Source organism: Oratosquilla oratoria, chromosome 28, assembly GCF_046742065.1.
Source record: "Oratosquilla oratoria isolate Oo_2021 chromosome 28, ASM4674206v1, whole genome shotgun sequence".
Classification (NCBI taxonomy): Eukaryota; Metazoa; Arthropoda; class Malacostraca; order Stomatopoda; family Squillidae; genus Oratosquilla; species Oratosquilla oratoria.
This window is the reverse complement of record NC_134804.1, coordinates 15755391-15772926: the sequence shown is the minus strand read 5'-3', so window position 1 is coordinate 15772926 and position 17536 is coordinate 15755391. Positions and strand designations below refer to the sequence as shown.

The 17536-nt window shown below is 41.4% G+C and overlaps 1 protein-coding gene across 2 annotated transcripts in view; it reads left to right on the top strand.

Annotated features, from left to right (window-relative positions):
• The window catches only part of AspRS-m (aspartyl-tRNA synthetase, mitochondrial), a 39994-nt gene extending 23031 nt beyond the window's left edge, over positions 1-16963 (top strand). For both annotated transcript variants that reach the window (XM_076210978.1, XM_076210979.1), the window contains exons 10-13: positions 2558-2779; positions 3247-3462; positions 7311-7497; positions 15441-16963. In XM_076210978.1, coding sequence (XP_076067093.1) covers positions 2558-2779; positions 3247-3462; positions 7311-7497; positions 15441-15670 — 855 coding nt within the window. In that variant the 3' untranslated portion in view covers positions 15671-16963. The remainder of the gene's footprint in view (positions 1-2557; positions 2780-3246; positions 3463-7310; positions 7498-15440) is intronic.
• The last annotated feature ends 573 nt before the right edge of the window (positions 16964-17536 follow it).

Below are 17536 nucleotides of genomic sequence, written 5' to 3'. Positions count from 1 at the left end.
TTTGAAGGACATTCAGATCATGAAAGGGGATAGATTATACTGACAGAAGAGATCTTTTGATCAAGGATAGGAGGTCTTTAAGAGGTCATGAGAATAAATTAAGAAGACTTCATATATAATTTAGTTAGGCTAAGGAAGCTCGCTAGCTGAGCAGGTCAAAGCCTTGTTCCTTGTGGTGAAGGTCGAGGTGAGGGTGGTTCGAATCCTGCCACCAGCGAAGTTGAACCAAGGGCATGGTTCATTAAATTCCATGCTACAAAGCCCTCTGTGAGGGGCACCATCCTAGCCTCTCAATAGGGGGGGAGTGTGTGACATTAAACCAAAAACATATATAAAGGATGTGAAGAAATAGTTTCCCATATGTATAAATACTTGGAATGGCTTAGGAGATACTGCCCAAGCTCGATCAATACATGAATTAAAACCTAAACATAATTGGAAATCAAGGATATAGATTGAGTTGGAACTGCACATGAACATGAGCCCTATCTATACATCAAAGGCTTTTTCCTTCTTGTAAGGGAGGTAGTCAAGTCGGAAGGCAAGTACCAACTCCCACCCACTCCACTCCCGTACACCACTCTCACCTCATCTTAACTCCTTATGGATGATGGGTCATCCCTGTATCCCACTCACTGCCATGGTCAGAAGTAAGGCAGCAAGACACAGTACATCCACAGCAAGGATTACTTCACTTAATTGGCATCCCCCCCTCTCCATCCCTTCATGTACAAAAAGAGAGGATGGGGGAGAAATCATTTCAGTCTGCATCAAAATATCATTCATATATAACCAATCCCTAACCCCTCCTATCCACTCCCTTGCATCACAGTATCATCTATACACAGGCATTCTCCACTCATCCCTATCTCCTGCCTTCTCCCTTCTTTTGAGGCTAGGTATAATAGATTGGAGTGTAGAAAACGGGACCCATCATTGCTCCTTTCCTGTCTACAACAATTAGGTAAATCCACCCCACCCTAACCATACCTAGACAGCACAATATTTCTTCTGTGAATAAATTGTGGGCCAATCTGGTGCCTGTTGCTGGTTACCTGAGAGTATTGAGTTTTCCATAGGAGAGATCTGGAGCAATGAATCGATTGATTGATGATTGGAGAATAAGAGGCAGGACCCCAGTAGCATTGTTCTTTTCCTGTATGCTACAGTTAGGCATTTAGGTGAATAAAGTGCTGCTTTATCAACTAGAAACCTTCAGAGAGGTGGAAAGGACTAAATTGTTTAAATCTAGGTGCTTGAGAAATATGAAAGGTGGGGAATGAAATGGGTGGGAGTGATTTCTGTGCCTTTTTCTTTTTGACTACCCCCCATGTAAGGGGGAAAAAACCTTTGTTATATGTATGTATGTATGTTTTGAGATTGGATGATGATGATTTTGTTATATGTATGTATATGTATGTTTTGAGATTGGATGATAATGATTATCGCTTCAAGTTTCACTGACTGGAGACATGAAACCCCTCAGCAGCTGGCAATTGTAGGTTATTTCTGTTTTGCCAACTTTTACCAGGAAGAAGGGAGCAATTGGCAGTTGTTAGCTCTCCTTGTGTGAAAAAGTGGAGGAAATATAGTTGAAGTTGTTAGAAAGAGAACTTGGGTATAGTCTAAAGACTGAGTGTCAGTTCCTTGGGGTTGCACCTCCAGATTCAGGCAAGGCTGTTTACGGGTTTTGAAGATGGGTGACAGGGAGATGATTCTCTTGTATGTCTTCCAGGACCACCACATGTATGTATCCTTCATTAGTTCTATCAAGAATGGATAGAAAGAAATGTGGAAGTGAGGTGGAAAACAGGGATGGGAAGAGAACTGTTGGATAGGTTAGACTAGAAAATGTTGAGATGGTTCGGGCATAGAAAAAACGATTGAGGAATGACTTGCATTGTGGCAAGCATGAGTAGGTAGAGTGAGCTTGAGAGGAAGACCAAGAATGAGATGGATGGATGGAGTGAAAAGAATTTCAGATGCATGTAGTATGTTTGTTGAGGTGGGAAGATAATACAAAAGATAGGCTTGAATTAAGGGACATTGTGATTGGATAAAGGAATGATTTAGGTCAGAGGGTTGTTCTCATCCTCTTTATAAAAAGAATAGATGTGAAAGGAGGAGTTGCTGTGTGGTGAAGTGGTGGAAGAACTGGGCCTCACTGCACACATTTTGACGCAAACATTATGGTAGGGGACAGGGCAACCTGTTGTTCTCAAGGTACTGAATGAGGGTGGTGGATGAATGTGTTTTGTTAGCTCTGGGTGTATGTTTTGAATAGGCCACTCCACCTTATAAAGAGAAAGGGCCTTTGGTACACATTAAGTTTATGCAATCAATATTTCAAGGACCCATGGACCAGAAGCATGTAGCATTCTTTTATTATTGGTAACTAATCTCTATTCAAAGAAGAATGTTGATCATTATCCCTCCATTTTGCCACTCTCCATCTGTCCTTTACCACTTCTGTTAGCACACCACCTTGTATGATATTGTCCCCATTATATAGATTTGATATCATGAGAACATTTTTGCAGAATACTTTACATTTCAGAGGCATATCAACAGCAAGATCATAAAGCATTGGGAAAATCTTACACAAAGAGAATACGGTATGAAAAGCCATTCGGTAATAAAAATTGGAAGTGAGGATGGACTGTGGAGAGGCCCCATTGCCAAGAACCTTCCAGTAGAAACTAAAATGAAATTAGTCTCCGAGTTAGACTGCTCTCCTGGAGATGTGATTGTTATAGCAGCTGGTGCAACTGATCATGTGGTAACTGGTGATCTTCCTCTCCTTACATGAATGTTAATCCCTTTAGTAGTATGGTACTCTGTATGTATTTTGTTTTGGTAAGCACCAGGCAATTTTTTTTGCATAGGGGTGGGATCTGGCTTGAATGTGGTCTTGAGTGATCAAGAATGTATTTCACACTTCAGCTGAAAGAATGTATTTCACACTTCAGCTGAAAGAAACAAATATCTGGTGTTTACTGCAGTAAAATCCCTGTCACATTTTCAAATGAGTGTTATATATATTACTGTGTTTTAATTTGACAATATTGTTTGTTTGAAATGGTATTAGAAAAAAGTATTTTTTTTTGCATATATATCAGTTTTAGCATTCAAATAAATAACAGCTGTTAAGTTTTCCAAGGGTGAATTGCATAGTTAGTGTATTGAGAATTTTTTTTTTAGTTATTTTTATTTAACTATTTTATTATTTTTTATAATAAATTTCAGTTGAAACTGCTTGGCAGATTAAGGCTTGAAGCTGCTGCAGTTTTGGAAGAAGCAGGGATACAAGTGAGAGACCCACAACTCTTTAATTTCTTATGGGTGATTGATTTTCCTCTGTTTGAGTTGGATCCAGACAGTAACAGTATTGTTTCAGTGCATCACCCATTCACTCTTCCGCACCCTGAAGATGAAGACCTCATGTATGAAGATCCTACTAAGGTCTGGTTGAGCTTTTTGTGTATCAGAAGCAATTTCAATTGTTTAATATAGTGTGTGCAGCATAAGATAGTTAAATGGAAGTGTATGATCTAATGTAGCAGTAAAGCTTAATTAAAAGTAAACAAAGTTTTACTGAAATTAAGCAGCAATGAAGGAAGAAGCAGTGCTGGTTTAGTAAAAGGATAAACACCCACCACCACCACCCACCAACACTACCCACCACCTCCACCTACCAGTACAACCTACCACCATCACCGCCTTCTACTACCACCACTACCACCTACCATCATCACCACATACACTCTATAAAGGATTTGTGGGAAAACCCAGTTTTGGCAGTGGCATTCCTTGGGGAGACGGGACTGCTCGGACAGACAGTCTAGGAAACGACAACAACAACAACAACCATCATCACCTTCCACCACCACCACCTACCACCACTACCACTGCTATTGCCACCACTGTCTCAACTTTTACTTCTACATATACAACAACAACAGAAGTTAACTGATCTATGCTACACCTTTGAGTGAGGGGACTATTTTTCTCCTGTGAACAGTTGAGGCTGACTCGGAAAAATGAAAAATGAATTTATATTACTCCATTAATCAATTACAATATTTTTTTTACAAATTTAATTTATATATTCACATAACCACTTGTTTTTGTCATGGAGTTTTTGGGCTTTTTGCTTATTTTCTGTTGATTATTTGGATACTTTAATTTTTATTTTTGCATTATCTAATAAATTAGAATTGCAGATATATGGGATAGGAGGAAAGCTGTTAAGAGCAGTCAAGAGTTTTTATGAGAAGAGTAGAGCCTGTGTTAGAATTAGAAATGGAGAGAGTGAGTGGTTTGAGGTAAAAGTGGATGTGTCATGTCGCCATGGCTCTTCAATTTACACATGAATGGGGGTAGTGTGATAGATAAATGCAAGGGTAATGGGCTGGGGATTAGAGATAGTTAAAGAAAGTGGAGAGAAATGGGAGATACATCAGTTGTTTGCTGACAACACTGTGTTTGTAGCAGGATCAGAAGGGGATTAAATTAGTGACGGAGTTTGGGAAGATGTGCAAAAGAAGGAAGTTGAAGATAAATAAAAATAAAAGTAAGGTGATGAGATGTACGAGGGGAGAGGATGACAGCAAATTGGAAGTGAATATTAAGGGAAAGAGAGTGAAGGAAGTGGATAGCTTTAGATATTTGGGGCTAATATGGTGTTAAAGGGAGGAGTGGATGTGGAGGTAGAATGTAGAGTGAGAGAAGCAAGTAAATGCCTTGGGGGATGAAAAAGTGTAATGAGAAATAAACATTTGGGAATGGATGCTAAGAGAAGATTGTATGGAGTGATTGTGCTGATGGCATTGTATGGGGCAGAAACATGGAACATAAGAGAGGAAGAGAGGAGTTTAAATGTGTTTGAGATGAAATGCCAGAGAAGTGTGGTAGGGGTTACAAGGGTGGATAGAGTGAGAAAGGAGGAGATGAGGAGGAAAGTTGGCTGTAAAAGGAGTTGGGAGATACGGTTGATGAAAGAGTATTGGATGTGGACACATGGAAAGAATAAGTGAAGAAAGATTAGTAAAAGAGGTGTGGAAGGTAGAGGTAGAAGGAGTGAACATGAGGGGGTGACCAAGGATGAGATGGATGGATGGGGGTAGAATGGGCATTGGGAAAGAGGGGAATATCTGTTGAGGAGGAAAGGGAGAAGACAGAAGATAGGGGTGAATGAAGAATGATTGTGTATGGATGATGCTGTGATGCATGAGAGTGGGTGGAGGATAAGGAGGGTGAGGAAATATGAGTGAATGATATTTTGATGCAGCCTGAAGGAATTTCTCCCCATTTTCTCTTTTTCTGTATAAGGGGACAGAGAGGGGTGTTGCTAATTAAATGAAGTGGACTTGCTGTGTCTTGGTGCATTGCAGGGATGACCCGTCAACCAGAAGGAGCCAAGAAAAGAGGGAAGTAGGGGTGATGAATGGGAATGGAGTATGTGGGGATGAAATGGGTGGGAGTAGATTTATGCCTTTGACTTTGGCTACCTCTCTTGTACATACATACATACATACATATACCAAAGGCATTCTTCCCCCTTATAAGGGAGGTGGTCCAAAAAACAAAGGCATAAAAACCACTCCCACCCACTCCATCACTACTGCACTCCACTCCCCTCCACCCTCTTCCCCTCCTCTTATCTTGGCACCTCCTGGATGATGGGTCATCCCTGCATCTTGTCCACTGCCCTGGTTCAGAAGCAGTGTCGCAAGACACAGCACATCCACAGCAAGGCTGCTTTATGAAACTGGCGACCCCCCTCCCGCTCTCTGTCCCCTCATGCAGAAAAGGAGAAGACAGAAATCCCTTGGGCAGTGTCAAATTTTTTCACACATACTCTCTCACCCCCATCCCCCACCCATTCCACCTCCTGCATCACATCATCATCCATATACAACCATTCTCCATTCACCTGTCTTCTGTCCTCTCCCGTCCTTCCTCAACAGACATTCCCCTCTTCCCTAAAGCCCCTTTACCCCATCCATCCATCTCATCCCAGGTTACTCACTCATGTTCTCTCCTTCCACACCTCTTTTACTAGTCTTTCTTCACTCATTCTTTCCATGTGTCCAAACCATCCCAATACTTTCATCAACCCTATCTCCCAACTCCCTTCCCATCCCTGTTCTCCTCCTCACCTCCTTTCTCACTCTATCTAACCTAGTAATCCCTATCATACTTCTCAGACACCTCATCTCAAACACATTCAAACTCCTTCTCTCTTCCTCTCTTATGTTTCATGTTTCTGCCCCATACAGTGCTGTTGGCATAATCACTCCCTCATACAATCTCCTCTTAGCATCCATTCCCAAATATCTATTTCTCATAACACTTTTTAATCCACCAAGGCATTTACTCGCTTCTCTCAATATACATTCTACCTCCACCTCTACTCCTTCCTTTTCTGCCACATTCACACCCAAGTATCTAAAACTATCCACTTTCTTCAGTCTCTCTCCCTTCATACTCACTTCCAGTCTGCTGCCACTTTCACCCCTTGTACATCTCATCACCTTACTTTTGCCCACATTTATCTTCAGCTTCCTTCTTTCACACACTTTCCCAAACTCTGTCACTAACTTCCTCAATCCCTTCTCTGATCCTGCTACAGGCGCAGTGTCATCCACATACAACAGCTGGCCTATCTCCCACTTTTCTCCATTTTCTTTGACCATCTCCAATCCCTGACCCACCACCTTTGCATTCACCTCTTGCACCGCCCCATCCATGTATAAACTGAACAGCTAGGGTGACATAACACATCCCTGACGAAGTCCCACCTTTACCTCAAACCACTCACTCTCTCCATTTCTAATCCTGACACATGTTCTACTACTCTTGTAAAAACTCTTGACAGCTTCTGAAAGCTTTCCTCCCATCCTATATATCTGCAATACCTCCCACAGTGCCTTTCTGTCTACCCTGTCATAAGCCTTTTCCAGATCCATAAAAGCCAAAAAAACATCTTTACCTTTTCCTATGGCTTTCTCACATCTCTCTCTCACCACAAAAATCTGATCCACGCAACCTCTACCTGTCCCAGACCCACACTGTGCCTCACCAATTACTCCCTCTGTCCCTCTCCTAATCCTCTCAGTCAAGAACCTCCCATAAGCCTTCCCATCTACACTTAACAAGCCGGGACTGCTCGGACAGACAGTCTAGGGAACGACAACAACACTTAACAAGCTAATTCTTCTGAAACTATTAAGGGGGAAAAAGCCCTTGGTATATGTATGCATGTAATAAATTGGAAATTAAAAAATTATTTATAATTAATTTTTCAGGCACGATCACTTCATTATGATTTGGTATTGAATGGAAATGAAATTGGTGGTGGATCCATCAGAATCCACGATCCAGAGATGCAGCATTATGTGTTATACGAGATCCTTAAAGTGGATCCAGATTCTTTTAATTTCTTTATAGATGCCTTGAAATGTGGAACTCCTCCTCATGGTGGCATTGCTCTAGGTAAGTAATATTCACCACCTGGTTTTTGGGTTTTCAGTTTTATAGATAGGGGGTCAGTTGAATGCTATGAAGATATGTAGTAAATTAATAACCTCTTGGAAAAAATCTCTTCTACTTTACCTCCCTCCATTCTGACTTGTAGATTTATCCCCTATTTTTTACTATTCTCGTCATTTTACTATTATTCATATTCGCCCTCATTTCTCCTATCCTGTGCCTTCCCAAACTCTGTCACACCTGTCTTAATCACCCCTCTGACCCTGCCATTAACATAGTGTTTTCAGCAAACAAGAACTGACTTACCTCCCACTTTTCTCAATTTTCTTTAACTATCTCCAATCTCCTGCCCATTACCTTCACATTTACCTCCAAATCCATGTACATGTTGAACAGCCATGGCGACATGACACATCCCTGATACAGCCTCAGCTTTACATGAAATCACTTACTCTCTCCATTTCCAATTCTAACAAAGACTCCACTAATTTCATTAAAACTCTTGACTGCCCTAACACCCTTTCCTCCAATCCTGTATATCTGTAATACCTCCCACATTGCTATCCTGTTTACTCTGTGATAAGCCTTTTCCAAATCCATAAAAGCCAAAAAACATCCTTCCCTTTTGCAAAAGCTTTCTCACATATCTGCCTCGCCAAAAAAATTTGATCCATGTAACTTCTACTTTTCTGAAACCCACACTGTTACTCTCCTAAGCCTCTCAATTACAACCCTCCCATAAACCTTCTGTGTAATGCTGAAATTTCATTTTTTCATATGTATGTATATATTTGCATGGGATATCCAGAAATTGATACGATTATAACTCCAAATAGTTGTAGCTTGCGAGGTGTACTCTACTTCTCTCTTGGCTACCTCCATGACTTATCCTCCCTGTAGTGATGGGGCCAGGCCCTTCTCTCCATCTCTGCTGTGCCTGTCATGTTTCCGCCTGATGGGCCCTGCTCAGTGTGGGTAACACCCCTGTCTGAAATTGAGAAGATGAACATAAGAACATAAGAAATAAAGGAGACTGCAAAAGACCATAAGGCCTACACTAGGCAGCTCCGTATCCATCACCACCTGTCGTCCCCATCCATAAAGTTGTCTAATCGTTTTTTAAAACAACTGATAGTTTCAGCGCTTACTACGTGGTTACTAAGTTTATTCCATTCATCGACCACCCTATTTGTAAACCAATTCTTGCCTATTACCTTCTTAAATCTAAATTTGTCCAGTTTATACCCATTACTGCGAGTCCTGCCCTGTTGTTTTATTATGATGACCTTGTTTGCATCACCCTTGTTATAGCCTTTGATCCACTTGAACACTTCTATTAGATCACCCCGCACTCTGCGTCTTTCCAGAGAGTGTAAGTTTAGGTGCCTAAGCCTCTCTTCGTAAGGCAAATTTCCGAGTCCTTGTATCATTTTGGTCATTCTTCTCTGTACTGATTCTAGTGAATTTATGTCCATTTTGTAGGACGGAGACCAAAACTGTACCGCATAGTCCAGGATGGGTCTAACTATTGCTAGATAGAGTTTAATAATTACCTCTGCACTTCTATTTGTTACCGTCCTAGCAATGAAGCCTAATGCCCTGTTTGCTTTATTTCTGGCGCTAATGCACTGCTTCCTGGTTTTAAGGTCCGGACTCACCAGAACTCCCAAGTCCCTCTCGCACTCAGATTTTTCTAAAAACGTGTCATCTAAGTTGTATCTATTTTCGGGGTTGTGTAGCCCTACGTTTAACACGCTACACTTAGAGATATTGAAGTTCATTTGCCATTTCACCGACCATGTTAACAGTTTATCAAGATCATCCTGCAGAATCTGGGCGTCTTCTCCTGACCTAATTAGGCGTCCTATTTTAGTGTCGTCCGCAAACTTACTAACATCACTATTTAACCCATCGTCTAAGTCGTTTATATACATAATGAACAATAAGGGACCCAAAACCGAGCCCTGGGGGACCCCGCTAGTAACATTGCCCCACCTAGATTTTATTCCATTTATGGTGACCCGCTGTTTTCTGTTACTAATCCAAGCTCTAATCCATTCTAACACTTTTCCTCCTATGCCATGGGCTTTGATTTTATTTAGTAGTCTCTGGTGTGGCACTTTGTCGAACGCTTTGCTAAAGTCAAGGTAAATAACATCGTAATTTTCATTGTTGTCTGACGCCTTATATACCTTAGTGTAAAAGGATAGAAGATTAGTCACGCATGACTTACCTTTGGAGAAACCATGCTGTGAATCACGAATTAAATTATGCCCTTCAATGTGTTCTCTGAGTCTATTTACTATTATTGATTCAAGCATCTTTCCTATAACCGACGTCAAACTGATTGGCCTGTAGTTGCCTATGGTCGATCTATCTCCCTTCTTAAAAACAGGAACAACGTTTGCCTGCCTCCAAGCAGTTGGAACAGAACCAGTGTCTACCGATTTATTGAATATTTCAGTTAACCGGTCGCAGATTTCAAATCTACACTCCTTAAGCATTCTTGGAAAAATTTCGTCCGGACCCGGAGATTTTGTAGCTTTAAGTCTGTCAATCTGCTTGATAACTTCTTCTTTACTAATGCTGATATTAGTTAGGCTATTTTCTTCATCCCCTCTGAAAATCGGATCACAGTCAGGTACTTTATCTAACCTCTCATTAGTAAACACCGATAGAAAATAATTGTTAAACTCCTCACTCATTTTTTCTTCCGATTCTATCATGACATTTTCATCGTTTTTAATTGGTCCTATTCTTTCTTTATTTTTTGTTCTATAGAGGTGAAAGAAACCCTTTGGGTTGGATTTTGCTTGACTGGCAACCTTGATTTCATAATTACGTTTCGCTGAACGTGTATTCCTTTTAACCAGCTTTGCCATTTCGTTATATCTTGATCTAAGGTGTGATTCCCCGTTTTTTATTTTTACGTAAAGTCCTCTTTTAATTCCGATCTCATGTTTCAATCTGTCCGTCATCCATTTGGGAGTATTACTATTTTTTCGTATTGACTTTAGGGGGATAAATGTGTTTTGTGCATTAATAATTAGATCTGCCAGATTGCTATACATCTCATCCAAAGTACTGACCTGATTTTTGGGCCGTCGCCCCGAATCGACCTGACCCAAGGCACGCGCATCACTATCTTTGACCCAGACCTGACTTAAGGTATGCGTAGTTCTCTCTTTGACCCAGACCTGACCCAAGGTACGCGTATCCTCCTTGACCCACTTCTGATTATCAGCCCCGCAACGAGAATCAAGAATGTTTGAAACGTCCGGATTGTTTTTCATATTCAATTTCAAATAGGTTTTTATATTGTCAAAGTTTGCTTTCCTGAAGTCTGGTACTTGAACGTTATTTGTACTTTTTATTTTTTCCCAAATAATATTAAATCTTATTTCTTGATGATCGCTAAAGCCTAGACTATCGCCCACTATTATGCTGCTAATTTGGTGCTCATTATTTGTTAGAATTAAGTCCAGGGTATTTTGTCCCCTCGTAGGATCGGTAATCATTTGTTTTAGGAAATTATCCTGCACCACATCTAGGAATTGTTTCGCTTCATGATCTCCTATCAAAGTTTCCCAGTCAATGTTTCTATAGTTAAAATCTCCCATGATTACAACGTTTTTGTACTGGGACGCTCTGTGAATTTCATGAATTAGGGAATCAGTCTGCTCAATGCTAAGGTTAGGAGGTCTATACAAGACGCCAATAATAACTTTCTTATTCTTGCCTATAATCTCTACCCAAATAGATTCCGTACAGTCCTCTTCCTTAATCGAATTGTTGATAATACAGTTTAATGTATTTTTAACGAAAAGTGCTACACCTCCCCCATTCCTGCCGACCCTATCCTTATGAAAAAACTTATATCCTTCTATTTCGATTTCCGGAAGGAAATGTTTATCAGCCATGTTGATCCAGGATTCAGTAATGGCTATAATATCGAAATTTTCTACGCATGCTTTACCTCGCAGCAAATCAATTTTGTTAATTATGCTCCTACTATTTGTATAGTAAACTTTAAGTTTATCTTCCCTCCACCTGCTTTGGTGATTTTTTGTACAGTCCTCTAAGTTGTTTCTATTTCCTAAACTATATTCCGATACTTCCCCCCCTACTCCCACATAATCTACCCGAAAAAACCCTGTAGGATGCCTACTTCTCGCTCAAGGGATTCAGCAAGGAGCCGAAATCCTTTGGGAGACAAGTGCACTCCGTCCCTTGTGTATAGGTGATTCTTACCATAAAAGCGGTCCCAGTTGTCGACAAATGCCCATCCATTAGCCTTACAATGTTTTGCCAGCCTGCAATTCATTGCAATAGCCCTGGAATGCCACATGCCTCCAACTCTACGCCTCGGAAGGATTCCACATACTACAGGAACACCTCCCCTATTTCTGATCTTGTCTAGCGCATCTCGGTACCGCGCAAATAATTCCTCACTCCCTACCTTACCTATATCATTTCCTCCGGCACTTAAGCAAACTACTGGGTCCTTTCCTTCCCCTACTAGACACTCTTCAATCCTATCTCTAACATCACCTATGCCCGCGCCGGGGAAACACACCTGCGTCCTATGCTTCCTATCTTTGTCGCAGAAAACCCTGTCTAAATACCTCACTTGACTGTCTCCTACTACCAAAATCTTACCTGTGGGCAGGGATCCAGCGTCTGCCCTTTTCTTCTTCTTTTGGATTTCATTAGTTCCTTCTTCCTGCAGATTTGCCAGCACTTGAAACGAGTTTTTGCATTTCAGTGGGGCTGGTGAGGAATTTTTTCCACTTTTCCGCATCTTATTTCTCACCGTATTCCATCCATGCTCATCGCTAATATTGCCTTCCGTATCATGGGCCTTCGAGCGGAGAACTCGATTCTCCTCCTTAAGGCACTTAACAGCATCCTCCAAGGCTTCAATTCTACTAAATAGAGATTGTACCTCTTCGGCGCTGAACACAGTGACACATTCACTCGCCATATCGCTAACTGAAGCAGCTACCCGGTTTGACCTGACCTGAGTGACGACTACTGCTCACACCTTAAATTTTTTCTAAAAATTCTGCATCCAGGTGAAAATTTAGAAGACTGAATAATTTCAATCACACTGGAGTTATATATATATTGCTATTCACAGCCTGAATAAGGAAAAATAAGAAATAGCACAATGTGGCCTACATCGCTCACTGCAGCCTGGGTACAAATTTAAAGATAGGGAAAAGGATAGAGGCCTAGAGTTGGCCATCTGTACTAGTAAGTAGGTATACAATTGCACAGGTTAGGTGGATGTTTTATTTATGTATATTATGGCTGGCAGACACCACGTAGGTAGCCCCACTTGGCTGATTAGAAAAGATTGGTTATTCAAACTATAGTGCTGATAATGTAAAATCATATTGGATTTAAAGAAATATCGGACTCTAGTCCAAGATTATTGTGTCCATTGAAGTTATGTATGCCCGTAATAGTTTGAATGGCATATGTGAAAATATTTAGAAACTCAAATAAAGAATTTAAAAATCTAACAATTGTTTTGTAAAATATATACCACCATTACACCAACTACTATTAAACTAATCCCTCTAAAATTACTACAGTCACATTTGTCTCCTTTTTCCTTGTAAAGTGGAATTATGCAGACTCTTCCAATCTTCTGGCACTCTACCCTCCCTTCAACACAAATTAATTAACCTCACCATCTAGTCCACTATTACTTTATCTCCCTTCTTCAGACATTCCACGTGACACCCATCTAAATCAGGTGCTTTACTTGCTTTCATAATTTTCAAAACTACTTTTACCTAATCTTTTCTTTTTTCTTATTTCTCCATCTTCCTCTCCCATCACCATCATTTTCATAGCACCTCGCACTGCTACCACGAATCCCTCCCTATTGTCCTCCACATTCAACAGGTCTCTAAAATACTCTACCCATTGTCCCCCTACCCTCTCTTCTTCCATTAACATTTGTCCATCTGTTCCTTTTATCTTTTCTTTGACTCACCTCTTCCTCTCTTGACTTCATTCCAAAAAATCTTTTTATTACTTTCAAGCTTTCTGTCTTACTCTTCCCCATTTCACATCTACTCTCCTTTTTGCCTCTTATTTTATTTTGCTTTTCTTTTTTCATTATACCTCTCATATGTTTCTCTCATCCTGGTTTGCAACCAATCTGTGAATGCTCATTTCTTCTCTTCCACTACCTTCTTCACTTCATCATCTCACCACTTGCTACCCTTCCTTCTATACCCTCCCATCCTCCTTGTTTTTCATTCCATCTTTGCCCATCTTGTCACTCCTTCTTGAAACATCCCCATTACTCTGTCACTCCTACCTCTACTCTATCCTTCACTCCCTCTCACATTTCTTTCAGGTTCTTGTACTCCAGCTCCTTTTCCTTCTCATGTAAACAGTTTACTCTGAGCACCTCTACCTTCTGCTCTTTCTCCACCTATCCTCCACTCTCAACTTACCTTCCACCAAAAAATTATCTGATATTCCCCCACTCAGTCCCCTAAGAACATGGACATCCAGATTTTTTTCTACTCTTCTTTTGGAGACTACTATAAAGTCCATCTTTCCATCCATCCACCACCCTCTCCTTTGTGTACTTGTGCTTGATTCTTATCTTAAACCCTGTGTTAGCTATCAATTCTCTTTTTAAACACATCACTGTCAACTCTCCTCTAGGATATTTACCTGGCTCTCCAAGTTCCCCAACCATTCCGTCTATTGATTCATCCTCTATTCTAGCATTGAGATCTGACATTGACATTCCTCCCAAAACACTCATCTGTCCAAAAAGCCTCCCTTTCCTTTATACTCATCTCACTACCAGACCCATATGCATTTACAAAGACCCACATCTCCCTTCCCAGTTTCACCTTTGACCACATAAACCTTGAAGAAACTTTCATTCCACCACACACTTTCCTATCTCCTCACTAGCATAGCCACCCCTTCTCTCATCCTCTCCTTACTTCCAACACCCTCTCCACTACACTCCTAAACTGGAAATCGCCACTCCCTTTCAATTTAGTTTCACTATGCCAACACATCCATCTTCCTTCTCACAAACATACTTTCTATCTCTTCCTTTTACTCTCATGTGTACCACACCCATGCACATTAAAAGACCCAAACTGTAGAGGTCTGGTTGGAAAACTCCCAGAACTTCTTATGCCTTGACTTTTCTTAGGAATAGAGTTACAAAGAGCAGGATACCTAATCCCATCACTGTTTTGTTTTAGCTACCTTTTGACCTGAGTGGGAAATCCCGGTGGCAGTATTCTTTATTTCCCTATCACAAGGGTAATCGCGATGAATATAAATGAACAGAGGAAGACAGAATAAGGAGTGGGTGGGGGATGGGGGGTGAGGGAGTATGTGTGAGAAATAATTTGATGCAGCCCGAAGGGATTTCTCTCCGTCTTCTCCTTTTCTTCATGAGGGGACTGAGAGGGGGGTCGCCGAATTAATGAAGCAGCCTTGCTGTGGATGTGCCGTGTCTTGCGACACTGCTTCTGACCCAGGGCAGTGGACAGGATGCAGGGATGACCAGTCATCCAGGAGGTGCCAAGATAAGAGGGAAGGAGGAGGGTGGAGTGGAGTGGAGTATGTAGGGGATGGAATGGGTGGGAGGGGTTTCTATGCCTTTGTCTTTTGGCTACCTCATGTGTAAGGGGGAAAAAGCCTTTGGTATATGTATGTATTATATAAAGATAGAAATGTTAAGAAAGTTTACTTATGAGTTATATTTGCCTATTTGTACAGGAAATCCATTCTTCTCTCAGGGTAGGCACTGCCTCCTCCTTACCTAGACATCATAGAAAACATTATTTCTAAAATATATTTAAGATAGTGTATCTCTGAATTGGGGGTGTGTTGATGCAGTATTGACAGTGATATTATTTGGATGAATTAACTAGTTTTTGTCCTTGCAGGGTTTGATAGGCTGATCACAATTCTCTGTGGAGCTGCAAGCATTCGAGATGTCATAGCTTTCCCCAAAAGTTCAGAAGGACGCTGCCTTATGTCAGGAGCTCCAGCAGGCATCACACAAGAAGAAAAAGAGTTGTATCACATTCTGAGCAAGGAATCATGCAGTGAAGATACAAAAGATAAGGCAGAAAGGACAAGTGAAAGTATTTTAAATGAAGTGTTTGAGAAATAACTCAGTGAAGATTTCTCATCCAGGAGGTGCCAAGATAAGAGGGAGGGAGGAGGATGGAGGGGAGTGGAATATATAGGAAATGGAATGGGTGGGAGTGTTTTCTATGCCTTTATCTTTTGGGCTACCCCCCTTGTAAGGGGGAAAGCCTTTGGTATATGTATGTTTGAGAAATAAGATAGGTGTTACAGGAATGGAGAGAGTGAGAAATGTGGAGGTTAGGCAGAGAGCAAAAGTGGAAAGAGTTGCCAAATAGGGTTGATCAAAGAATGCCGAGGTAATTTGGGCATATGAAAAGAATGAGTGAAAAAGTTAGCAAAAAGAGTGTGGAGAGCTGAAGTGGATAGATAGAGCTTGGGAAGAAAATCAAGAATAAGGTGAATGGATGGGGTGAAGAGAGCTGTGGATGTACAATGTACATGAAAGTCTGTAGAGCTTGAAAAAGTTCAAAAGATAGGAGTGAATGAAAGTATGATGCAGCCTGAAGGGATGTTCTTCTCATCTGCTTCATAAGATATCTTGAGTAGATAAAGGGTGGTGTCACCATATGATGAGGTAATCTCTTGCCCAAAGTCACTTTTGCAAGAGGCCCACAACTCCCAGGTAACTGGCAGTGGCTACTGGATGGACCCACATGTAATGCATGGAAGAAATGACATGACCTATTGTGGAGAACAGGGTTGACTCTTCATCCATGAAGTGCTGAGATGAGAGAGGTGTTAGATGGGTTTTGTTTACAAATTGAGTGTATTTTGACATGGTCACCACCCTTAAAGGGCTATTTGTGTATACTCTATAAAGAATTGTTTTTAAAGATTTTGTACATAAATTTTTTGTTCTTATACTTTACATTTTTTTTAATCCTTTTGTAATTAACACCTTGGTCCAAATGCAGTAAAGGCCGTTGATATTTTCACCACTCCTGAATGTACACTAAAGTTCCATCAATCTGGAAAAGAGCACTTAAAACCAATCAAACTACCAGAAAACCTGGGATCATCATCAGTTGGGGGCATATATCAAAGAGTGCATTTATTAACTCGCCTGCCAGTACCAGTCCCCATGGTCTCTGAGCAAGCTCCCATGCAGTCATCCTTCCCACTCCAAACAACTCTTGAGAGGTTTGATCAACTTGCCCCGACCATGAATTCTATGGTGTCCCCTTTGTCTCCTCCATTGAAGGTTACCCTACCCAATATCCTGCAAACAAATCTCACTAGTGTGTCATACATACATACATATACCAAGGCTTTTTCCCCCCTTACAAGGGAGGTAGCCGAAAAGCCATAAAATCATTCCCACCCATTCCATCCCTGAATACACTCCACACCCCTCCACCTCCCTCTTATCTTAGCACCTCCTGGATGACGCGTCATCCCTGCACCTTGTCCACTGCCCTGGGTCAGAAGCAGTGTCGCCAGACACAGCACATCCACAGCAAGGCCGCTTCATTAAATCGGCGACCCCCCCCCCTCTCCGTCCCCCCAATGCATAAAGGAGAAGACGGGGAGAAATCCCTTCGGGCTGCGTCAAATTTTGCTCACACATACTCCCTCACCCCCCATCCCCCCATCCATTCCACCTCATGCATCACAACATCATCCATATACAACCATTCTCCATTCACCCGTCTTCCGTCCTCTCCCGTCCTTCCTCAACAGACATTCCCCTCTTCCCCAAAGCCCCCTTCACCCCATCCATCCACCTCATCCTAGGATGTCCCCTCATGTTCACTCCCTCCACATCTGCCTTCCATACCTCTTTTACTAGTCTTTCTTCACTCATTCTTTCCATGTGTCCAAACCATCCTAATACTCTTTCATCAACCCTATCTCCCAACTCCCTTTCCACCCCGTTCTTCTCCTCACC